Consider the following 23,820-nt stretch of genomic DNA (forward strand, 5'->3'; position numbering starts at 1 on the left):
ACACAGGAAGAAGGCATATGCAAAACCAAATATGTGAATTCATATACATATGGGCATATACATATATATAGTATATGCTCACATAAGTAGGAGAGAGCCAGATGTCGAACGTTGCCGAACGCGGGGGCCGATTGTGCTCTTTGTCGTTCGTTCCGCGCTCTCGCTTGCAGTTCAAGCAAGGTAACGATGTATGAGCAAGATAACGACGGTTGAGCAAAATAACGCCGAATTTTTGGGTGTGTGCAGCCGGCTACATCGAATTATAAGATGTTATCACGTCAAAAAAAAACAATTTTCAAAATGAAATTTCCAAAACGAAATATCCCAAAAAAAAAAAAATTCCAGAAATCAATTTCCAAAAAAAATTTTTTAACTGAATTTTCTAAATATTATTATTAACAAACATAATTGTTACAAATTAGAAAAAAAATATTCCAAAAATTTTGTTTTTAATTTAAACATTTTTTTTTTTTTAATTTTTAAAAGTCCTCACGAGTTGGAAAAAAATAATGTCCAAAAAAATTTTTTTTTAAACTTCTAATTTTTTAAATTTCTAAATTTTGTTTTTAATTTCCAAAAGAAAATTATTATTAACAAACAAAATTTTCACAATTACAATATAACAATTTCCAAAAATAAATTTCCCAAAATAAAAATTTACAAACTCATTGCTTTTGTGTCAATTTTTTTTTTAATTTCCAAAAAAAAAAAAATGGTTTGCCCAAAGTTTTTAAGAAAAAACAATTATGTTTTCCTAAACATTTTGTTTCAAATTATTGCAAAAAAAAAATTATGAAAATGTTAAAAAGAATCGAAGATGTTTTACTTGAAAGAACTCTATATCAAAATTTTCAATAATACATGAATCTCAAAAATGTAGAACTTTTACAAAAAGTTTTCCAGTATAATTCGTTTTATTCTCAAGTTTACAAATAAAGACATTTTTAGAAGAATTGATTACAATGCCCAAAATACTTGGATCACTTGACATTGAGTCACTCCACATTTGCTAATAATCTTACTAATATAGCTTGACGTATAAAAGAAGTTAAAATACTATTTTTTCTGAGAATAAACTGCTTCCTTTGTATTTTTATTTTAATTGCATAATTTTATATGTAGTGATATTTTTTACGATAATCTGACAATTCATGTTCTTGATTGGCGCGATTACCGCTTACGCGACTTTGGCCGAGTTTAACAAAGGGCGTCAATCGTTTCTTTCCACAGTTGAACACTCCAAGTGAAGCGGTATTCCGATTAGATTCGATTTTTTCCTCTTTTAAAATATATTTGCTTTCTCAGATATAAATGAAAATACAAAAAGAAGTTTATTTGTTAAGATTTAATATTTAGACATTTTTTTAAGCAGCAAATGTTAAACAAAAATTTATTTAACGCACATTTCGCATCACCGTTTTGCAAAAATTTCCATTGAAAACAAAAAGTCCTTACAAACAATAGAAATTAGGAAAATTTCCAGCATAGAGTTGTATGTCTATAATAAAAAAAAATTTAAAAAAAAAAAAATTAAAAAAAAAATAAAAATAAAAAAAAAAAAAAATTATAAAAAAAACCAATTATTATATCCAGATAAATTTGCTGCCTTGCCTTCGACTACTCTACACATAGGCGCATACTAATAATTTTCACATTAACTAACTGCACATTAAATATTTCTTCGCCTACTCACCCTTTGTGTGGACATCTGGCACTTCGTACGTTAAATCGCGAAACTCCAAATTAATCGCCGGCCAAGTTGGCAGATACTTTAGGCCATTGCATGAAATATTATCACCGTCGCAACCGTTATTATCACCCAAATCGACACAAATCGCATTTATGTCGCTGCTGTAGTTGAGCGAAGTGCCGCTGGAGTGTGATTTGCCGTAGCTGTTGTAGGAATCACTGCACCCGGTGTCCGTTGTTGAATCCATCTTATTGTCGCTTGGCTGTGACTTGTCAGCGGCTGTGATTTAAGGTTGAAGTGACTGTAACGCCGCAAGCGTTAAGGTGGCGAACGCTTTTATGACTACGCTATTGTGGTTTGGTATTGTTATTGTAGTTGTTGCTGTTGTTTGATTGCTATGATTGCACTTTAATACGCGACTTCTTCTAAGCCAGCTTGCACACTGCTGATATGGCTGTTGATTGTTGCACTATTGCGCTTGATATGATTGAGTACGAGCACATATGTATGTTTATACACACACATACATACACGGTCACATATGTGATTTTTGTTGCTTATTGATAGTTGCCGACACTTTTCAATGCCTTGTCATAATTTCCTACAGCAACGTCGATTGCAGCGCGAATGGATTGCAGCACCCTGCTAGTTTCGCTTCGAAGTGACCTCTTTTGTTGTAATTGCTTATGTGCTAAAAAAAGGAGAAGCAGAAGAAACAATTCTGTATTGAAAACTGAAAAAATGCTATGCGCTGTTGAAAGAAATTGAGTTCTCATGCATTTATATTACTTTTCTAATTGCAGTCATTTAGTGTAAAAATCTGTGGAAGTGAAAGATTGCAAACCAGTGCTTTTGGCATTTATGTAAAGGGTGATCAGATTGGATCTACTTTTTCCAATAGGGTTTCTTTGAAAGATTACGCGTGTTTCCTATTAAACTAAAAACATTATTTTTTTCAGTATTTATTGACATTTCATCAGGGAAAGACTTTTACTACGAAAATCGACGTTGCTGACAACCTAATCGTCCTACCGAACGCACTATTCGCCAAACCAGCGGCAAAATTGAGAATAATTTTGCATTACTGAATGATACTCGACCGATTAGACCTCGTACAGTCAGAAGTGAAGATAATATTGCAGCTGTTAATCAGAGTTTTACTGAAAACCCGGAAGAATCGATTTGGCGCCGATCTCAACAACTTGTCCTATCGTATGGCACTACTTGGGCGATTTTACGCAAAGATCTTGGTTTGAGAGGGTATAAAATCTAGGTAGTCCCAGATTTGAAGCCGGCTGATTTTTCCCAAGTGCCATAATTTCAGTCGCTGGTCTCTTGAAAAACTCGCCGAAGATCCGCATTTTGGTACCCGAATTTTGTTCAGCCATGATGCCCATTTTTGGTTTAATGGCTACAGCAAAGTTGTCTTATTATGGCTGAAGATCAACCCAAAGAGATTTAAGAACAGCCATTAAATACATTGAAAAGAACCGTTTGGTGCGATCTATGGACTGAAGGAATCATCGGCTCATATTTTTTCAAGGGCGAAGCTGGCTTTAAGGTAAAAGTGAATGACGAAGGCCATCGCGCCATGATAAACGACTTTTTGATGCCGGATATAGGAAATTGAAAACCGTGGTCTCCACAATATTCGGTTCATTGGTGCCAACAAGACCGTGCTATTTGTTATTCGACCCGTGACACAGTGGATCAATGGATTTACTGCGTTGTCGTTTCGGTGAGGAATTTATCGCTCGTCTAGGAGCAGTGGATTGGTAACCAAGTTTGTGTGATATCATACCTTTGGAATTTTATTTGTGGGGTATGTAAAATGTAAACTCTTTGTGTTTAAACCAGCTTCGATTGAGGCATTGAGAGTCAACATTAGTAAAGTTATCCACGAGATACCGACCGAAGATCTCCAGCGAGTCATTCAAAATTGCTGTTTACGGATGGTCGAAATACGGCGCAGTTGCGGTGAGCATTTGAAAGGGATCATCTTTAAAAAATAAGTGTCAAATGAGTGGTTTTACACAAAAATAATAAAAATTGCCCAATCAATTTTCGTTCTTTTATATATATATAATTGGCGCGCACACCTTTTTGGGTGTTTGGCCGAGCTCCTCCTCCTATTTGTGGTGTGCGTCTTGATGTTGTTCCACAAATGGAGGGACCTACAGTTTTAAGCCGACTCCGAACGGCAGATATTTTTATGAGGAGCTTTTTCATGGCAGAACTTGAACTTAACTTAAAATGCGATACCTCTAAATTAATGACCCTTTGTATGAGTCCATTAAGGCGACTCGTTTTGTATGTTTCAAATAGTTTTTAAGCAAAAAAAAAAGAAAAAACTACGTGTATAATTTCAAATCACAATGAAACTACAGACCGAAAAACCTCTTTGTGAATGTGGATTTAAAAAAAAAAAAATCTTTCTATCAGCGAGTTATCTCAATCCAAAATAGATGTATTAAAAATGATTTTAATATAAAATTAAAACTTTTTAAATTAACATAAAAATTGCTAAAGCAAAACAATGATTTTGAGGTTATTTTAGGCTGTGAAGGATATTTCGCGTTCAGAAATACTATATGCATTATGCAATGCCAATCAAAAATCGACCCACACTATTGTATGGTATAATTGAAAATTTTTGCTTTCCCACTGTGAAGAGTATTTTGAGTTTCAAAACTCAGCGTGCACGATATTAATGCTATCACTTGATTTCTTCAACTGCTTTTTGCCTTAACAATCAAAAATCGGCCCATCCTATTATAAAATTGCACTTCGTCAATATAAACAAACAACCATAACTATGTATGAGCAAGTCAATTGTCGAGCGGAAATGCATTTCATTCTACTCCATATAATACACACAAACATATACATATATTTGGTATGACAATTAAAATTTGCGTGTTGATTTGCTAATAAAAAGCGAAATAATTGCTGTAATAAAACTTATACACATTTCTAAGCGAGTTCTGTAGTGGTGTAAGTGGCATTTGCTCTGGGGCTGCGCAGAGGTCAATAAACTTCTGTCGTTGAGTACTTTTCTTCTTTTTTCATATCAATTTTAATTGTATTTTGATAGATATTTGTTGCTCGCAATTTCAAATATTCTATGCAGCAATCTTCCTTCGGTTACGCATACGCCACGTAGCACACGCGACACGACTAACAATGTGCTGGTGTTAATATACAAATTATAAGCTCTGAGTTTTTATTATTTAGTCAGGAAAAATGTAGTTAATTTTTGTGGTGCAGGCTAGAGTTGTGAAATATGCGTCCGTATTTTCTTTTAAGTAGAAAATATGCTTAAAAGTGTGCTGTATGCAGCGTACTTCCCAATGGGTTGTAGTAGAGGTTTGTTGGAAATTGCCGCTAAGACATATAGTTTATAATATTTATCATAGTTTATCATTATGCAAATAATCCAGCATAATGTTAAATATAGAGCTTCTTAATGTTTTTACTACTGAGTCCTTGTCTGCCTTTATACCTTCGATTTTAGACAAACTTAAGAATAAACAACTTTTTGCTTTTCTGGACTCTGCGCTGTTAAGTCGGAATCATACGACTTGCATGCTAACTTAGCACTTAGAGATATTAAATTTTCAGTGATGATTTTTCTACCTACGCTATTGGCTTAATTTTTCATGCAAAACGAAGCCTTCTTAACCTAAATGCGAACCCTTTTAAGGGGACAGATACCTGTAAAATTTCGAAATAAAAAAATTTTTTTTCATAAAACGTTAATATAATCCTTTAAGAATAGTCAAAAAATATTTAGAGCGTAAATTTAAGTATTTCTTATATTATAGATCGTCAACTGTTACGACTCTGTTCTTTGCGTTCGAGCGCTGGGAGAGGTAGAATTTTCATGTATTCAAACTTTAAACGCGTTTTTCTCAAAACCATATCTATCTATATCTATAACTATCAAAAATATAATTTTGCACACATCTTTTATGATATTACTTTCTATGCGAATTTCAAGTTTTCGAAAAATTTTCGAAAAAATAATTTTTTCGAAGCAAAAATAGTAAACAAATTCGCCCCAAAATTCATTTTTTTTTAAGCATTTTATTCCGCGAATTTTTTTTTGATTTATTGTTAATTCATATAGAAATTCTGACATTAATAAACAAAAAAAAATGTTGTTTTTTTGTATTCAGGTCACTGACGTCGATGCTGTAATGCCCGCCGATTGAGAAGCCCAGCTGCGACCTTCCTGGAAAAATTGAGTGTAAGTCCGCCATTTTAAATGATTAAAATAAAAAAAAATTCTGATATTATTTTAATGTATAAATAAACTGTACGCCAATTTTGAAAAAAATATATTGACTTCTTCATTTTAAATAATTTTAATGAAAATCAGAGAAAATATGGCTTGTTGCAGGTATCTGTCCCCTTAAATAGTCTGTAAAAACATCTCTAGGGTCCATTCTATTAACAGTGCTACGTATTGGAGTTGAAAATATTCTTTATGCAATTCTTAATGCACGCCTTCGCGAGTTCTAACAAGTCGTTCAGCCTTTTGCTTCTAAGCAATATCAACCATCACTGAAGGGTAGGTTTTGATAAAAAACGAACGCAGTTCGAAGTCCATTGCATAGACTCATCTTAATAGCCGTTTGATAATTTTAATTGGTTGTCACGAGATTTCAATGTGCCCAAGGAACAGTCAATCGAACGAAGCTATATACGCCAATTATTCTTTGTATTTTTTAAAATGAGTTCAGCTAATTGCGTATAATTTTTAAGTTTATATTATTAATTTATTTTAAATTTTCTTATTTAAAATATTTATGAGAAGCGCGAAAAAGTAGATAAAACAGTTTTGAAGACCAGCGAATTTTTTTGTATTATTAACTAACTTGAGTAGAAAAATAAAACACAATTCAAATTCAATAAAAACACTCTTAAAAAAATCGTTCAGAAATTGCAGGTGACATTAATGCATTGCTTCTAAAGTGCCTTATAAATGGCAAAATTACGAGAAATACAGTACTGTTGTATCTACCTCTGCATCGCTGATTAATAGTTCTACTGCACTTTAAATGCATGTGAATTCTTGTTTTTTTTCTACCTTATTAATTTATTACTAAAGTGGTGTAAGAATCGAAAGTTCGCATATACTAATTACGTACGTTTCATTGTAATTGCTAAGTCAACTCGTTTAAGAATTTTAATAATTCGAAATCTCCCTCCCTTTCTCTCTCTATCTCTCTTTCCCTGTCGATTATGATTATATACATCAAATTAGCGTCGCGTGAATTGTCCATATTTTATGCAACATTGTAGCTGCCAATTAAACGAAACGCAAACGATGACTTTCAACAGGAAATTACTATTCTAAATTGAGTTTTCCGTTTAAAAAATTATCATTCTGTATTCTGAAAAAAGTTTGACAGACACGTGGAAAAAGTATCGCCGTCGCTAATGACGGGTACATTTTTGATTTATGGTGCGCATTAAGTGTCGATTGTTGAAGATATGCCTTCGTGACGTTCTATGGATTTTATATTACGTACAAATGAAAATGAAGCCATCAAAATTTTTGTCTAACCAAAAAGATTCTAAAATATTTTCCTATTAAAAATTCATAAAAAGCTTCTTTTTTTTGGTCATAAGCAGGTTATTTGTTATTATACGCGTCGACACTGTACTAAATCATTTTTGAATTTTATAGGGTTTTTATGACTCTTTGGAAGCCCTTTATTAATGGCATAAAAAGCTTTCTTTTGCGACAGAATTTAAATTTTTTAGTAATTTGTTGAAAAATATATGAAGAAGACTTATTTATGTAAAAATATTTGTGGCCAAAATATTTAACTTTTCTAGGGGGAAAAATATATATTGTAATATAAACATTTTTTTACATTTACTTGTTGGCTTATCGCATGAGATTACTTTTAACTATATAAAGTGTTACCAACTTCACACTGCTTGTATCTATAAAACAGCTAATGACATCAACGTCAAAATTGTTCTAATGACAGTTCAATATATTCTTTATAAGCCATCAAAAGCATTTGCGTCTCAGTTTTGTTGATTTTTTTTTTCTGTGATAGAATTCAAATGTAATAATGTGATTGCGTTATATTTTGCTGGAAAATCACAACCAGCCATTGTTCGTGAGCTCAGTCACCTCAAAGTGAATAAAATGTTTGTGTATCGCACTATAAAACATTACAATGATACTGGTAGCATTGCAAAACGTTATGGAGGTGGAGCAAAAAAAACAGCAACAACGAAATGGTTCGGAAAGTGAAGGCTCGACTTGAACGAAATCCACGTCGAAGTGGAAGAAAAATGGCCAAAGAACTGAAAATATCGCAAGACAGCAAGGTCAAGGCTTACAAGTTCCAAAAAGCACACGATATTTCACCCCAGCAAGAAAAAGGTTCGTTGCGAAAGAGCAAAGGAGTTGTTGCGCTTGTACGAACGTGGCGAATTTCCTAACATTGTGTTTTCTGATGAAAAAAATTCATAAACACTCAAAACGATCGTGTTTACTTGACCGAACGCTCATACGAGAATTTGAGTGACCGCTGATGGACGCTCTCCAATCGTTTTTATCGAGCCTAGTGTCAAAGTGAAAATGTTTTAGAAGCTGCTTTAGAGCCGTGGACACACAAACATTTCGGTCGTAGACCATGGACGTTCCAACAGGACTCGGCACCTTCTCATAAAGCTCGTGTGAACCAAGAATGGCTGACACACAATGGCTTCCGAATTGGCCAGACACAAATCCGATGGACTATTCCATCTGATCCATTTTGGAGAGCGAAGTGAGGGCTGAAAAATATGCCAGTATGGATGCGCTGAAAAAAAAAACGATTATACGAGAATGGGCCAAAATACCTCAAGATCACATTCGTGCAGCATGCAACTCATTTTCTGACCGTTTGAAGGCTATAGTCAAGGCAAAAGGTGGTCATATCAAGCTATAGTGAATATATGTATGTTAAAATTGTAATCATTTTTGAACAATTTTGTCTTTGAAATCAATAAAAACTAAGTTCACACAAAAAAGTTTTGAATAGGTAACACTTCACATCGTTCACCCTGTATTTCAACTTTTCTAACTATTTCTATTTTCTAACTACTTTTGAACTAAACCCCTTTCTAATTCCTCTTATGTATAATCACAATTAAAGCTCAAAAATACTTCATAACTTTCTTCTATCGGGTGTTTTTTAGCTGCATGAGAACTATCGATATCGATAACTATGGTTTGCCAGCTAACAAATGGCAAAATGTTTTGATATTTCTGTTCAGAAAAACGCTTCAAATTGTGGAAATTTATTGTGAAAAAAGAAATAAATAAGTCTGTTTGCGAAGTTCATGGAGCCAATGGCGGCAACATCAGCCCCTGTTTCTTTATTTTTATGTTTTTACCTTATTCACTTTACTCGGGAGCATAGGCCCTCGACAAGACTCAGTCTTGCGTTGGTTTCGTTAATCAATTTTGCTTTCTGATAGGGTAGGTGATTAGCCTGCCGCGATTTTTCTTTCTTTCTTTTTTCTTGGCCGTAATAAAAATATTCACTCTAACATAAGTTCAGTTTTGTATTATCATTTTAAGTTCTTAAGCTCATAAAAAAACACACGATAATTGAGCATTAATGTACATACTTATACATCGTCATCATTATCAAGTAGCGATTACAGCTCAGGGTAAGCCTCAACTTTGTCCACAATCCTCTTCCAATTGCACGGTTAACAGCAATATACTTTTAGCTCCTAACTCGTAGCTTTTTCAGCTCGGCTATGACTTGGTCAAACCAGGTTAACTTTGGACCTTCTCGGACGCGGGTCGTTAGAAAGTTTGTTGTTAAAACATGATTTTTGGGGACGGCTGTCCTCTATGCGCACAGTGTGACCTAACCATGGAAGCCTTTGAGATTTAATGTGTTTAACGACATCTTCGTATGAGCCCAAACACCCTTCGGAGCATTTTTTGCTCGAACACTCTCAAGTTTCTTTCGTCTTTGCTTGTCACTGTCCAGCACTCGCAGCCGTACGACAGCACCGGCAGTGTTATTGACTGGTAGAGGCGAAGTTTACCTTCACGTGTTAGCAGTTTAGACACTAACGCGGTCTTTGCTGCCCATATTCTATCTTGCATCGCGTCGTGATTATTTTATTAACACTTTCAAATATTTGAAAGGTCAAATGAAAATGTTCTGATTGTGATGCTTTGAGAATTTCGTCTCTTTTCGCTGCGCGAGATCTTGAGATATTTAGTTTTGTCATTTTTTTGCACGACTTTCAATGTTCAAACATATACCTTTCATTCCTTGGCACTATTGCGCTATCATCTGCATACTCGATTGTTATTCCTGAGCGACTAAGACGTTTCTAAATTTGACTTCATTTCTTATCGCATAGCGAAGAAGAAGATTAAAGATGGGTGTAGAAAGCGAGTTACCCTCTTTTACGCTACAGGAAATTTCAAAAGTCTTTGACACTGTTTGTTGCACAACTATTATACTTTTCCAGTATTGTTGGTCAGAGTTGCCATTACCAACTGAATGAGATTTCCCCTGACACCCAAGTCGGCGAGCGCTTCTGGGATTTTGTCTCGGAAAACACCGTCGAAAGCTAGCATGAAATCGACAAACAGGATGTGCACGTCTAAGTTGCATTCAAAGCACTTTTCAAGATTTTGCTTTAGCATAAAGATTTCGTCTGTTGTTGATCGACATACTTAATCTAAATAGACACATGTATTCTTTCAAGGCTCCAAAAAGCATCAAAAAGCAAAAGGATCATCCATGATTTGTGGAAATGACCAAATTTATACTTTAAAGAATGTTAACATCAGTTGAAAACCAAAAAGTCAAGCAATCGTTATATGGAAGAAATCAAACAAGAACGTCAGCAAAAAATTTTTAAAAAATCAAAGCGAATCAAAATCAAACTTGCACTTTATTATGCCAAAATTCAAGTAGCTATAAAACTGCATAACTAAAATTTTTCTACAAATTGTGATTGAAAAAAGGGATTTTTTTTTAATTTTTTTGTACAGGTTTCAAACTAGGGCGAATCTATTAAAGGTGGTGTTGGTAAATCAGCTGATTTGTTTTTTTTTTCTTTCGCTGTGCCCATGTAGCTGGCAGCACAGAATAAAACAAGGGGAATTCATTTTTTGTTTTCTACTTTTTCAATAGTTTGCCGTGAGAATCAAACATACAAAACATTGTTGTTGGTCTAGTGCGTGCCAGCTTTATTAAATGCGCCTTGTTTCAAACCTGATCCTTGAAGTTTTTCTAGGAGAAGAACCTAGTTTTCATAAAGAAATTATTTAAATTAATTAAGAAAATAAATAGTTCAAAGTTTTCAATAAGTCCCTGCGCTATAGTTATGAAACTATAACTTTGAGAGCGAAAAAATGTCCATATTTTACGATCAGGGATTTTTGTTTCTTTCATTTTACAATTTTGCTTATTCAGATTATGCAGTACTCATAGGCATACCTTTTTAATTATCATTTACATTCATATGTTAGTGTACACGACTAATAGCGAAGTTCACACATCTTCTTCTTGTTTGGCGTGATAATCGCTACGCGATTTTGGCCGAGTTTAACAAAGCGTGCCAGCCGTTTGTTTCTTGCGCTAACCGGCGCCAGTTGGATACAACAAGTGAAGTCAAGTCCTTCTCCACCTGATCTTTCCAACGCAGAGGAGGCCTTCCTCTTCTTCTACTACCACCCGCTGGTACCGCATCGAATACTTTCAGAGCCGGAGCGTTGGTATCCATTCGGACGACATGACCCAGCCACTGTAGCCGCTGGATCTTTATTCCCTGCGTTATGTCTATGTCGTCGTAAAGGATATTCGCCGTTGCCAACGTGCAAAGGTCCAAAAATCTTCCGCAGAATCTTTCTCTCAAACACTCCAAGCGTCGCTTCATCGGATGATGTCATCGTCCACGCTTCTGCGCCATACGTTAGGACGGGTATGATGAGAGTCTTGTAGAGTGTTAGTTTTGTTCGTCGAGAGAGGACTTTACTGCTCAGTTGCCTACTTAGTCCGAAGTAGCACCTGTTGGCAAAAGATATTCTACGTTGGATTTCAAGACTGACATTGTTATCGGTGTCAATGCTGGTTCCTAATTAAACGAAGTTTTTTACAACTTCAAAATTATAACTGTCTACAGTGACGTAGGTGATGATACGCGAGTGCGCCGCCTGTTTGTTTGATGACAGGAGGTACTTCCTACCAGACTACCATTCGCTTTGCCTTTTTATCCAGTTTGGAGAAGGCAGAACTAACAGCGCGGTTGTTAAGGCCGATGATGTCGATATCGTCGACATACGCTAACAATTGTACGCTCTTATAAAAAATTGTGCCGGAGCGATTAAGTTCTGCGGCTGGTACGATCCTCTCCAACATCAGATTAAAGAAGTCACACGACAGCGAGTCACCCTGTATGAAACATCGTGTGGTATCAAACGGCTCGGAGAGCACACTTAAATGCAAATAAATTGACATCGCAGCCAACAATTATGTTCACATATCCACACTCGCCATCCTGCCAGACCATTTGCACTTAATTGTGAACTTCGCTATTGCTTTCTTGCACTCGCGATTTATCCAGTAGTTACTCTGATTAGCATGTAAATTTGAAGTGATTATTCAATAGATTCTATACAGAGATTGTAATTCGAAGCAATTAAATTTATAATTTTAACTACGCCCTTTCACTTAAGAATTCAAATAAATTAAGTGCAACATATTTTATTCTAATTTACTCGTAAAGTAAGTATGCAGTTACGAGTACTGTTAATTACATATCAATCAGTTGTCAATTGCAGGATGCAGAAGAAACATCCCACTGAGGAAAATGTGGCATAAAATTTCTAAAAAAAAACGTATCAAATGGAATGAATAAAAATATTAATAAATAGTACGGGCCGTTGGATGTTGGTTTATGAATCACGGGCGCTTTATAAAGCCCCTAATAAAGCGCTCGAGGTGCTAGTCAACTTGCCTGCTCTAAATCTGGTAGGAAAACTGGTGGCCGCCGCTTCAGCGCTTAAACTTATTAGTATGGCGCTATGGAATACCCGGCTGTTCGGCCACGCTTCTATACTACACACTATGAGTGGTTCTAATCAAGAAATCGACTACTCTTTGCCTAAACCCATTTTCGACAGGCGTCGCTGTCAAGAAGAGAGTGGCCACGGATGAGTCTAAGCTAGCAAAAAAGTAGGCTATGGAGTTTTTTCAAAAAAATTACGATTAGAATTATTGTACGACTTCCGGACTACTGTAGCGTCTACCAGGCAAAAATTTTACCCATAAAGAAGGTAACTGTGTACCTTAACACACACGCCGTAATAAAAACCACGATTAATATCTTCTCGGACAGCCAGACGACCATCAAATCAATGGAGACAGTTATACAAAGATCAAAAGTTGCTCAGGAATGAATGACAGCTCTAAATTATATTAGCACTGTCTTCAAAGTCAGCTTCATATGCATTCCGGGATATAGAAATATTGAAAATATTGAAGAAAATTACAAGGTCTATGAGCTAACCAGAAAGGGTACTAATCTTCCATTGCTTGAAAACAGAGGCAAGCCGCCATATCGGCTGCATCAGCTCGCAACAACCGATAGGACATCAATAATTTGACCAATTTTGACAATGGTTTTGTTTTATTTTCAATATTAATTATTTTTTTTTTTTTAATTATAGTTCATTGTCTAACAAAAACTATATAAATCCAAACTTCAAGCTTTATAAAAAAAAATTTCGAAATTCCACAAACTTTGCATTCCGATCCTATGGTTTGTAATTGAATTTTTAAAAATTTTTGGTATGTATATTAGTTTAATAGCTTATTAAATTTTAATAAATAAAGCGAAAACTTCAAGTTGCTGCAAAATCCCGTAGATTTTTTATCATTTTTTTCCTTTGCTATATACATTTTTACAGCCTTCTGGCTCATACATAAAAAGTTCAAAGCTGCTATTAAATTAATTCACCTATTATTATAAAGAAGTAGCTAGTTGACATTCAGTTTAATAATAATAAAACAATTGTTTGAAATATATGAATGACTACTAAATAAAATCAATAAGGGTCTCCACTGTATTCAGTTAGCTTGAATGAAAGCGTTAACTTCTGCCCTTTGGATTTTTTATTCAAGTCACATTGCATACAAATTGCTTTGTTGCTTTAAAAAGTGAATGTAAAATATATTTTTTTACTTCAACACGTACACCGGAGTTCATAAAAATAGCAGCGTGACATATTGCAAAATTTTTGCTATTTTTTTTATTTTTAATTTTTTTGAAAAAAAATATTGTGCATACTACAACAAAAGTCAGTACAACGCAAAGTTTCAAACTTTGTAAAAAATTAAAATATCATGAAGATTTCAAACATTTTATTCAGAAAAAAAAACTGTTTTGTAAATATTAATATAACTCTAGGTTATCTGAACCACCCATTGTTCGCATAAGTAATTAAATTTTAAGATATATGAAGTACTTTGTTGCATGTATCAAGTCGGCCATCTTCTCGGTCTCTTTTCCTTTTTGTCTGGCAGCCGAGTAGATGGTCACGTAGGACGAGGATAAACAAGTCGAGCAATCCCATCTTAAATAAGTACAATAGGTCGTGCAGTTTTGCAGCTCATTCAATCTTGGTATAAATTCAGTTTAAGTGTCTCAAAATTAGGTTTGATTCTTGATTATTTTTATATTGAGAAAATGCAGCCAAAAAAAAGGTGACAAAAATCAAAACTATTTTGATCCACTTCCAACTTAAGTCCTTAAGGCTTTTTGTGATACCTGCATTTGATTTCCATCTTCTAACTAAGTTGCTTAAAGCACTTAGATTTTTTTAAGAAGGGACCAGTTCCTCCAGTGATGCATTTTATAAATTTCCCAGGCCTTCAAAGAAATAATCGCCAAGATACAGGGTGGCTGATGAATTTTGCTACATTAAGAAACTCAAATAACTTGTTTTTTAGTGTATGGAATTCATTTATTTTTTTTCAAGTTAAAGGTCATTAAATTTTATTAAATGTAGCTTAACTAGTTTTAAAAATAATTGAATTTAAATGCCCCCATGCTCGTTGACACAAGTGCGGCATCTTAGTAAAAAGTTGTTCATTGCTGCTTTGAGAGTTGCGACAGGAATAGCCGCAATTGTTGCCCGAATGGATTGTTTTAGTTCATCCAAATTTGTTGGCTTTGTTTTATAAACTTCTTGTTTACATAAACCCCACAAGAAAAAGTCAGGTGCAGTAAGGTCAGGCGACCTGGGGGGCCAACGAAATTCGGAGTTTCTTGAAATCAGTTTATTGGGAAATTTTCGTCGCAACTCTGTCATAACAGTCTGGGCTATGTGAGACGTTGCCCCATCTTGTTGAAACCACACAGAGTTGAAAGGAATTCTCTTTCGGCGTAGTTCTGGATAGAAAAATTCTTTCAGCATTTTCAAATAACGGTCTCCAGTAACCGTAACGGTGTGACCATTTTCTTCAAAAAAATAAGGCCCGACAATACAGCGTGAAGAAACCGCACACCACACTGTCACGCGAAGAGGATGCAATTCCGTCTCGTGTAGTATCTGTGGGTTAGAAGTACTCCATATTCGACAATTTTGTTTGTTCACATTGCCGTTTAAATCGAAATGAGCCTCATCAGACATGAAAAGGCAGTTTAACATATTTTGGTCTTCTTCCACCATTTGCAGGATCTTCTGGCAAAATTCCAAGCGAATCGGCAAGTCTGCTGCATTCAGTTTGATAACCATTTGAATTTTGTAGGGAAATAAGTCTAAATCTTTGTGCATTATTGACGTGATAACGTCTTATAATTCGATTTAACAGGCTTCACGCACGAAAAAATGTGTCGTTACCTTGCTCACTAGTGTTACCTTGCTCATATGTCGTTACCTTGCTCATTAGTGTTACCCTGCTCATATGTCGTTACCTTGCTCATTGCCGTTACCTTGCTCATTTGTCGTTACCTTGCTCATTGCATTGAATGAACTGCAAGCGAAAGCGCGGAACGAACAACAAAGTAAACAAAGCAAACGAAAAGCAACGTTCGACATCTTGCTCTCTCCTATTTAAGTGAGCGTATATATGTATGTATATGCGCATATGTACATATATAAATTCACGTATTTGTATTTGCATATGCCTTCTTATTGATTATTATTAATTTGATTTACTTGAAGAATTTAAAATAAAACCAAGTTTGTTAATAATACCTGTTGTTTTAATGTTATTATTATTAATTTTTTTATTATATATGAAGGAAAAAATTTATGGTAATATTTACCACATACCTTATAAGATATGTTGTATACTAATATATGTATATAAACATGCATCTACATATACAATTTCGCGCAATTTTCAAAAAGAACAAATCTATATGTAAAGATGCATATCGACATATCAAATATACGAATGTATTCCGTACGCAAGCAAATGTAAGCTAATGTGCTTGAACTGCAAGCGAGAGCGCGGAACGAACGACAAAGAGCACAATCGGCCCCTGCGTTCGGCAACGTTCGACATCTGGCTCTGTCCTACTTGAGTGAGCATATATATGTATGTATATGTATGTATATGCGCATTTGTATATAAATTCACATACTTGTATTTGCATATGCCTTCTTCCTGTGTGCATGGTAACGAACCAATTCTCTGTTGAGAATAAACGATGATAGGAAAAATAGGAAATGAAAGGGAGTGTTTCAAGTGTAATGTGTCTTGAGAAAGTCAAATCGATGATGATGCCTCTTAGTGTTGTTGACTTATTAACGTCTGATGCACAATCGAAATTGAAGATATCTTTCATGAATTTGATAAATGTTTCGTCATTTTTCACGTTTGTGTAAATGTAACTTGACCTATTCCATTGCAATTCCATTTACCTTCTCCTCTATATCCATACAAAATATCTATCAAACAAATAAAATTAAAATTTTGTTTTGAAAAGCGCAACCATTCCATCAATATTTTCTTATGACGTTGTCACGTTAAACTATCGTCAGTAAACCGACTTTACAGACAACCTCTTTTTGTTTGCAAAGACTGTCGGCTGACACCAAGTTGAGCAGATAAGCTTCTTGTTGAAACCCTTGCATTGCTTTGTATAGCTGCAGCTACAGCGGCGATCGTTTCCTCCGTCCGAACTGGTGGGTTTCGATGATATGGCCTTCTTGCGACTGTTCCTTGCTCAGCAAAATTATTCACCAGCCTCATTATGGTCCATCTGCTCGGGGGATCGCCGCCAAACATCCGCCTGTACTCTCTCTGTACCAAAACTACGGACTCCAGTGCGTGATAGCGGCGGACTATCCAAATTCTTGTTTGCGTGTCCCAGTTATCCATTTTAATAAATTTTAAAGATCAATCTGCAAATTAAAACAAAAATGGAACAGATAACTTAAAAAGAAAAAAAGTTATTCAATTTTTTTTGGTAGCGGCTTTCATCAGCCACCCTGTATTTTCCACAGCTTCTGTGAAGTGCAGAACATTCACAGAGGAGGTGTTGTACAGACTCAAATACTTCTTCATCTCCACAATTTCTGCAAAAGTCATTGTGAGGCACACTCATTCTACTGGCTAAGGTGCCAATAGTGCACTAACCCGTTATAATATCTTTGAGGACGCTGGTAGTTGATCTGTTGAATTCAAGCAGACATTTTGTCCTTTTAAGATTCAGTTTTGGCCAGAGCGCTTTGGAGACCCTGCTGTTAGTAGTCAGAGGCCACCTTCTGTCCGTTTCCGCGATTACGCTCAAATCAAAAGCCACTTCTAAATTACACTTTATTAAATAAAAATTCAATGGACTACAAAACTACAAGCTCGAAATTGGCAAAAGGGCAAAAGTTTAAGCATCTCACGGTCCGGCTATACGCTGCTCTTTGAATTTGACAGAGTCAGCTGTTGATATCTTGCTCTTCTAGATATTTGCTTGCAATGTTTGATTATAAACAACTTTTCTGCTTCTATTTTCACTTCCATTACATCCAATGTTTACATTAACATAACTAAATTTTCTTCGCTGTTCACAAACTGATCCTTATTTCACACTTTCCTTTTCCACTTCTCTCTATTAGCCCTCTAAAATGACATCACGGTAAAGATACTTTTAAAATTCTTCATCGATTTGCGTGATAGAATTTATCGCTCTTGACAAGGAAAGCATCAACTCCAAATGATTTCCGTCAGCTACTCTAAAATTTTAGGGGATAAATTGTCAAAAAAAATGTAAAATTAAAAAACAAGTGGAAGTAGAAAATGGTGAAAAATTGCGAAAATTGTTTACTCGTGATTCTGCTCATTTCAACTTTTTCTGCTTCTAGACGCAGTCTAATAATTTATACTAAATAAATGCGCACGTGTGCCTTTTTACAAATTAATTCACGCAAATTCAGTGCACCTGCAATTTTTTTTATTTCTATAATCGATAAGTTCTATTTGATTGGAAACGATTAAAATGTAGCATTTGAATTAAATAAAAGAGTAAAATGCACGTGTGAGGTCTTTCAAGTTTAATTTTATCTTCCAGATTTTTTCCAGTTGCCTTACTTCGATGATGTCTCTTTTGATATATCCGAGGTAGAAAATTAATAAATTACTAAAAAAAAAAACAACAACAATTATAATTTATTACGAAAACTTTGAATCTGTGTGAATCGCAACTACAATAAATTTTGGATATATTCGGTCATTGCGAGTGTAATGGAATGGAAGAGCCTGCAATGAAAAAATTTGAAAAATTGACTCAAATGGGTTTTTACCCAACAATCTTTCCGACAAAAAAACATGCCATCGAGATATGTGCGAGGGAATGTCTGCATAGAAAAATGAGAGCAACCCACATTTACATACTTTCGCATAGTCCGACGGCTTTGAACTGTAATAACCTCAAAAATGGTAAGTGAAATTCCTTAGGGAACTTCAACACAGAATTACTGGCTCTTGAGTTCCTGGATATGAATCATCTAGCTAAAAAGGGGCAAACATGCCTCTAATTGCCTCTAAGTCTTTATTTGGACATACAACATTTACGAATGCCTTAGAAAATGAGAGGAGAATAAATTCATTAAACACTGGCGAGATGCTATCGATCAACGACAAGCGAAACAACTCCTAATACCAAACAGAGAAACTACTTCAAGCTATTTTCGCTCAGTAGAGTAGATTTAAGACTTTTAACTGGTTACTTTACATGCCACAGACATTGGTTACTCTGAAACCATCATCTGTCAATTCTGTGAAATGGTCACTGAAAATTCAGAAGAAATTTTTTGTGAATGCCTTGCACTAGACAGAGACAGGCTACACCACCTTGGTAGTGCTGCCTTGCATTTAAAAAAATTATGGAACAATAAACCGGAAAATTTTCTAAAATCAAAAAAAAAAAAACCTTAAAGGGTACCTCAGCTAGTTTTGCGCAATAGATCTGTTTTGGTCGACATCCGCAGTAGCCTAATAATAATAACAACTTTACCTACCACTCTTAGTTTTTTCATTTTTATTTCATTCACTAAGATTGGATTACTTAGGCTAGTCAAAAAAAACATGTTTGTTTTTTCTTGATGCTATTCACTAAATTTAATTTTAATGACAAAGAATGAGTGACTTATATTTTTTGTATTTATTTGTTTTAACATTTACCTGAGCCGTCAACGCCTTGGAAATTTTAATTGGATTTCCATGGGAAAAATGCACTTTTCCGTAAAATTCACTTTAATCTATACTAATATTATAAAGAGGAAAACTTTGTTTGTTTGTTTGTTTGTAACGAATAGGCTCAACAACTACTGGACCGATTTTAAAAATTCTTTCACCATTCGAAAACTACATTATCCAAGAGTAACATGGATTACATTTTATTTTGGAAAAAAATAGGGTTCCGTAAGATATTTGGATTTTTCGGACACAAACTGAAAAAAAATCTTATATATAAAATAAAGTCAACTTTTTGTGTGTGTTCGCTAACCGGCCGTGTCTGCACCGAATTAAACCAAACTTACACACAATGTTAAGAAGGTATTGAAGATGGTTTCCGTATAGTTTGGATACCTATTGGTGGATAGGGCTCGAGATATAGGCCAAAACGTGGACCCGGGTAACCTTCGGATGTGTATGTACAATATGGGTATCAAATGGAAGCTGTTGGTGAATGCTTTAGTTCAGAGTATTTTTCATGCCGCTCCGTGACTAGGGTCTCGAGATAGAGACCAAAACGTGGACCCTAGAATGTGTTTGTACAATATGGATATCAAATTGAAGCTGTTGGTGAATGCTTTAGTACAGAGTATTTTTCATGCCGCTCCGTGACTGGGGTCTCGAGATATAGGTCAAAACGTGGACCCGGGTAACCTTTGGTTGTATATGTACAATATGGGTATCAAATGAAAGCTGTTGATAAGTGCTTTAATACGGGGTAATTTTCATACCTATTGATGACTAGGGTCTCGAAATATATGCCAAAACGTGGACCCGCCGTGTCTTTGCACCGAATTAAACCAAACTTATGCACATTGTTAAGTAAGTATTGAAAATGGGTTTCGTAAAGTTTGGTTGTAATTCGGAGCAGTGGCAACGGGTACAGCGTTCTTTTGAGCCAGCCATAATGTCGCTTACTTTTTTAACGCTTGGGGCGGAACTGAACTGTCAAATTGACAGTGTGAGTTACAATGTGTCAATATTTCTTTCTGATTTGGATGCCATAAGGAAAAAACGTAAGTGCAACATATAAAAATTGTTTGTGAATTTTTTTGGAGTGGATTTTGGAACAGTGAATAATTTCTTACGAAATTTGAGAATTTAATGTGAAATCCGAATGAAATTATGTGTTCGTGGAAAAAACAATTTTTTTCGTTTTTTTTTTTGAAAAATATAAATGGATAATGGTTAAAAAAGCTCCAATGCTTAATAAAACATATAAATTGATACGAAAAATTCATGGATGATCAGGAAAAAAGACGATTGTTTATTCATATGCGTTGATTTGAAATTTAAAAACAATCTTCTTTTTTCCTGATTTTCACTTTATATTTTATATTTACTCAAAAACAAATAGAAAAACAAAAAATATTGTACCATATCTATTCTATTTTAGTGTGCCCAGCGAAGGCGGCCGGGTTTGCTAGTATAAAATATTTTCAGATCGATATTAATTAATATCCTCTTTGAATTTATATCCATATGTCTACAAAATGATACTAAAAGAAAAACAAAAAAATTAAAAAAAAATTTTGTTTCTATTATTCATGCCCTCTTTTAATTTCCCTTCACAAATGTCCAAAAAATTAAAAAATTTAAAATATTTTTTTTTTTTAATTTTGTATAGTTTCCAGTAACCCTGCATATACTTGCACAAGGTGGCATAAAATTAATCGCCCTATCGGAAGATTTATAAGTTTTGCAAATGGTGTCGCATGCAATCCTATTTGACACTTCTGAACTAGAGCAACTGCAGTATATAAACAGTCAAGCAATGGAGCGCGTAAAGGTCTAATATAAAAATTTCCATCACACAAATAAGTTTTTTGTTTAGTAAAAAAGGGCACCGAAGGCCCAAACAACTAGTCTGCTCTTTTTTTAAGTTAGTGTAATATTTTATATTATTCTAATAAATAATATTAATAAAAACAAAATAGACGATTAATTTTGCGCCACCTTGTACTTATAAAAACTGCTTAATGACGTTTTAATACTAATTGCTGATTCATTCATTTATGTATTGCTTAGCCAACTTTTGTAGTTAATTCCTTTCAAAATAATTAACGGCGATGTTTATAGCTAATTTCTTTCCAAATAAAGTAACTGTAATTTCAAATAAAGTTTTTGAGCGGCGGTGTAATTTATTTTTAATGCCAAAATATAATTAAATGGGTATTTAAATCTTTGCAATGACTCCGCTAGGAAATTTTTAAACAATTGAATTTATTCAAGTGGCCAGCCTCAAGTATAGAAATGTAAGAAAGTTAAAAAAAAAATAAAAGATTTTTATCAATTTTATGTAGCGGTAAATGTTTGTTGACTGTATGAATTGAAAGGACACTTCAAACCTTCTAACGTTTTTCCCATAATGGGGCTATCTGTAGCGCGGCTTAACCAAATTGGAAGAAGTCTGCCGTAAATAGCAAACAAGCAAGCAAATCGAAAGAAAGAAGAAGCAGATCGAAGCAGGCAAAAGAAGATAGAAAATAAGGAATTTCAGAATTAGCTGGCGACATGTAAAAGCAAACTTCGTTTATTTGTAACTTTCTAATTGTATTATTTTTAAAAAGGTATTGGTTTTTCTTTACCCTTTCTGATATTAAAGTTCACTGAAGAATGTAAAACAATTTAGTTATTTAAAAGCCTTAACTTACGGCATTCCGCGACTGTTAAAACGCGAAAAAGTTAGCATCTGTTCTCTATACACTATTAATAAAAATATTAAATAAATAAAAAAAGGAATGAAAAAGAGTGAGTCTGTGGAAGTGTGGCCCTAAATTTATGTGATGTTTTCGGTATACGTACTATGTATTATACTAATATATATGTGTGCCCATGCGCAGATTGAATAAGTGATTTTATTTCGCCTTTTATGATTAATAATGACACTTAGAATATTTCAGCACGAATTTCTACACTGCAATTTTTTTATTCGTTATCGCTATTTCTTCGCTATAACTAAGTTAATTTATTCTGTTATTCTATTATTCTTTTTTATTAACTCTAATAAGTTCCTTGCCCCTTTCTAATCACGTATGCATGTACACGCTCATACGAGTACATACATATGTATGGGTGTATTTGAAATGTGTCCAAAGCGGCATAAATGACAGTAATTAGTGTAAAGCATGGAAGTACTTATTATGTATCATACCTACACACACTATGACAACTACATGACACTACGACAACTTGTGCATTTAACAGCATTTACGCCGATTTGTCATGCAGTCAGGCAAATGCACTTTTTCACACGAGTTTGCAAGTTTTTTCCTTAATCTGTAATTTTGCAGTAGCTGTTCACCTCCGAGCGTTTAAATTAGTGAGTCTGTCGAGTATTTCAAGAGCTTACAGTTGGAATGTTTATTTGCTTATTTCTGTTAAGTTTCTTTATTGACTTATAAGTCATAAGATACGTACGTGTCGGCTGGTAGGAGTGAGAGAAGGAGTGTTAGACGTAAGTCAAAATTGACAAATATTTCTATAAATTAAATGACACGAGTATTCAAACTTGACACTGTGTTACTGATGATTCGAACTAACTTTTTACAAAATTGCAAGATTGACTCATGCCAACTCGAAGAGTTAGCACCTCGCTCTGAGGATAATGTTAACTTGTTTTTAATTTCATATTTTTGTGGCACTTATTATTGTTAAGTTATCATTTTATTCCTGACTCACCAGGCTGTGATGAAGTCCATAAGGATTTTAAAACGCATCAGTCCCTCGTAAAAAATTAAAATTTCACGCAACATCAAGAAGTCAAATTGAAGGTATAAAAATGGGTATGAAAAGAAATATTCATTATGCTTCACATTTTCCACAACGAAACGGTTGTGGTCAAATTGATACAAGGCACTGATGTGTGTTAAGGGATAAGCTCATCATCTAAATATTCACAAAACTGAGATGGAGAGTAAATTTTGACATCGGTTTGAGAATAGGTAAGAGCGCAGGCAAGATGAAAGTATGAAAGCAAACTTTTTTGTTGCTGGTGAATCTTCTAAAATAAAAATGTTCGATTTTTTCCATTGTAAAAAAAATGCTGGCACCTGCTTGTAAATAAAGAATGAATTGACATAACAAAATAGAATTTTTTGTTTCTTCAAATGAAAGAGGAAATTTAAAAGTGACGCATACGTTTTTATTTCTCTACTGAAGAATAAGTGCCACTCTCAGTACAGTTCACCATGTATGAAATATTTTTTTTGTTGTTTTCAAAAAATTGCGCAAAATTTTTCAAAAATTTAGAATTTATTTTACGGATTCCCTAAAATAAATTTTTTTTTAAATAAGATATTTTCTGAATTTTTAGAATTTATACGCATTTTATACAATTACATATATTTTTTAAGAGGTAGACGTTTTAATTGAGAAGGGCATCTAAAGATTTTTGTC

At 34.3% G+C, this 23,820-nt stretch overlaps 1 protein-coding gene across 3 annotated transcripts in view; it reads right to left on the bottom strand.

Moving 5' to 3' along the window:
* LOC128862824 (ATP-binding cassette subfamily G member 4) overlaps positions 1-23,820 on the bottom strand; it is a 53,153-nt gene that overhangs the window by 16,836 nt on the left and 12,497 nt on the right. For all 3 annotated transcript variants that reach the window (XM_054101582.1, XM_054101583.1, XM_054101584.1), the window contains exon 2: positions 1,694-2,381. In XM_054101582.1, the coding sequence (XP_053957557.1) occupies positions 1,694-1,937 (244 nt within the window). In that variant the 5' untranslated portion in view covers positions 1,938-2,381. The remainder of the gene's footprint in view (positions 1-1,693; positions 2,382-23,820) is intronic.

The sequence above is a fragment of the Anastrepha ludens genome, chromosome 5 (assembly GCF_028408465.1).
Source record: "Anastrepha ludens isolate Willacy chromosome 5, idAnaLude1.1, whole genome shotgun sequence".
NCBI lineage: Eukaryota > Metazoa > Arthropoda > Insecta > Diptera > Tephritidae > Anastrepha > Anastrepha ludens.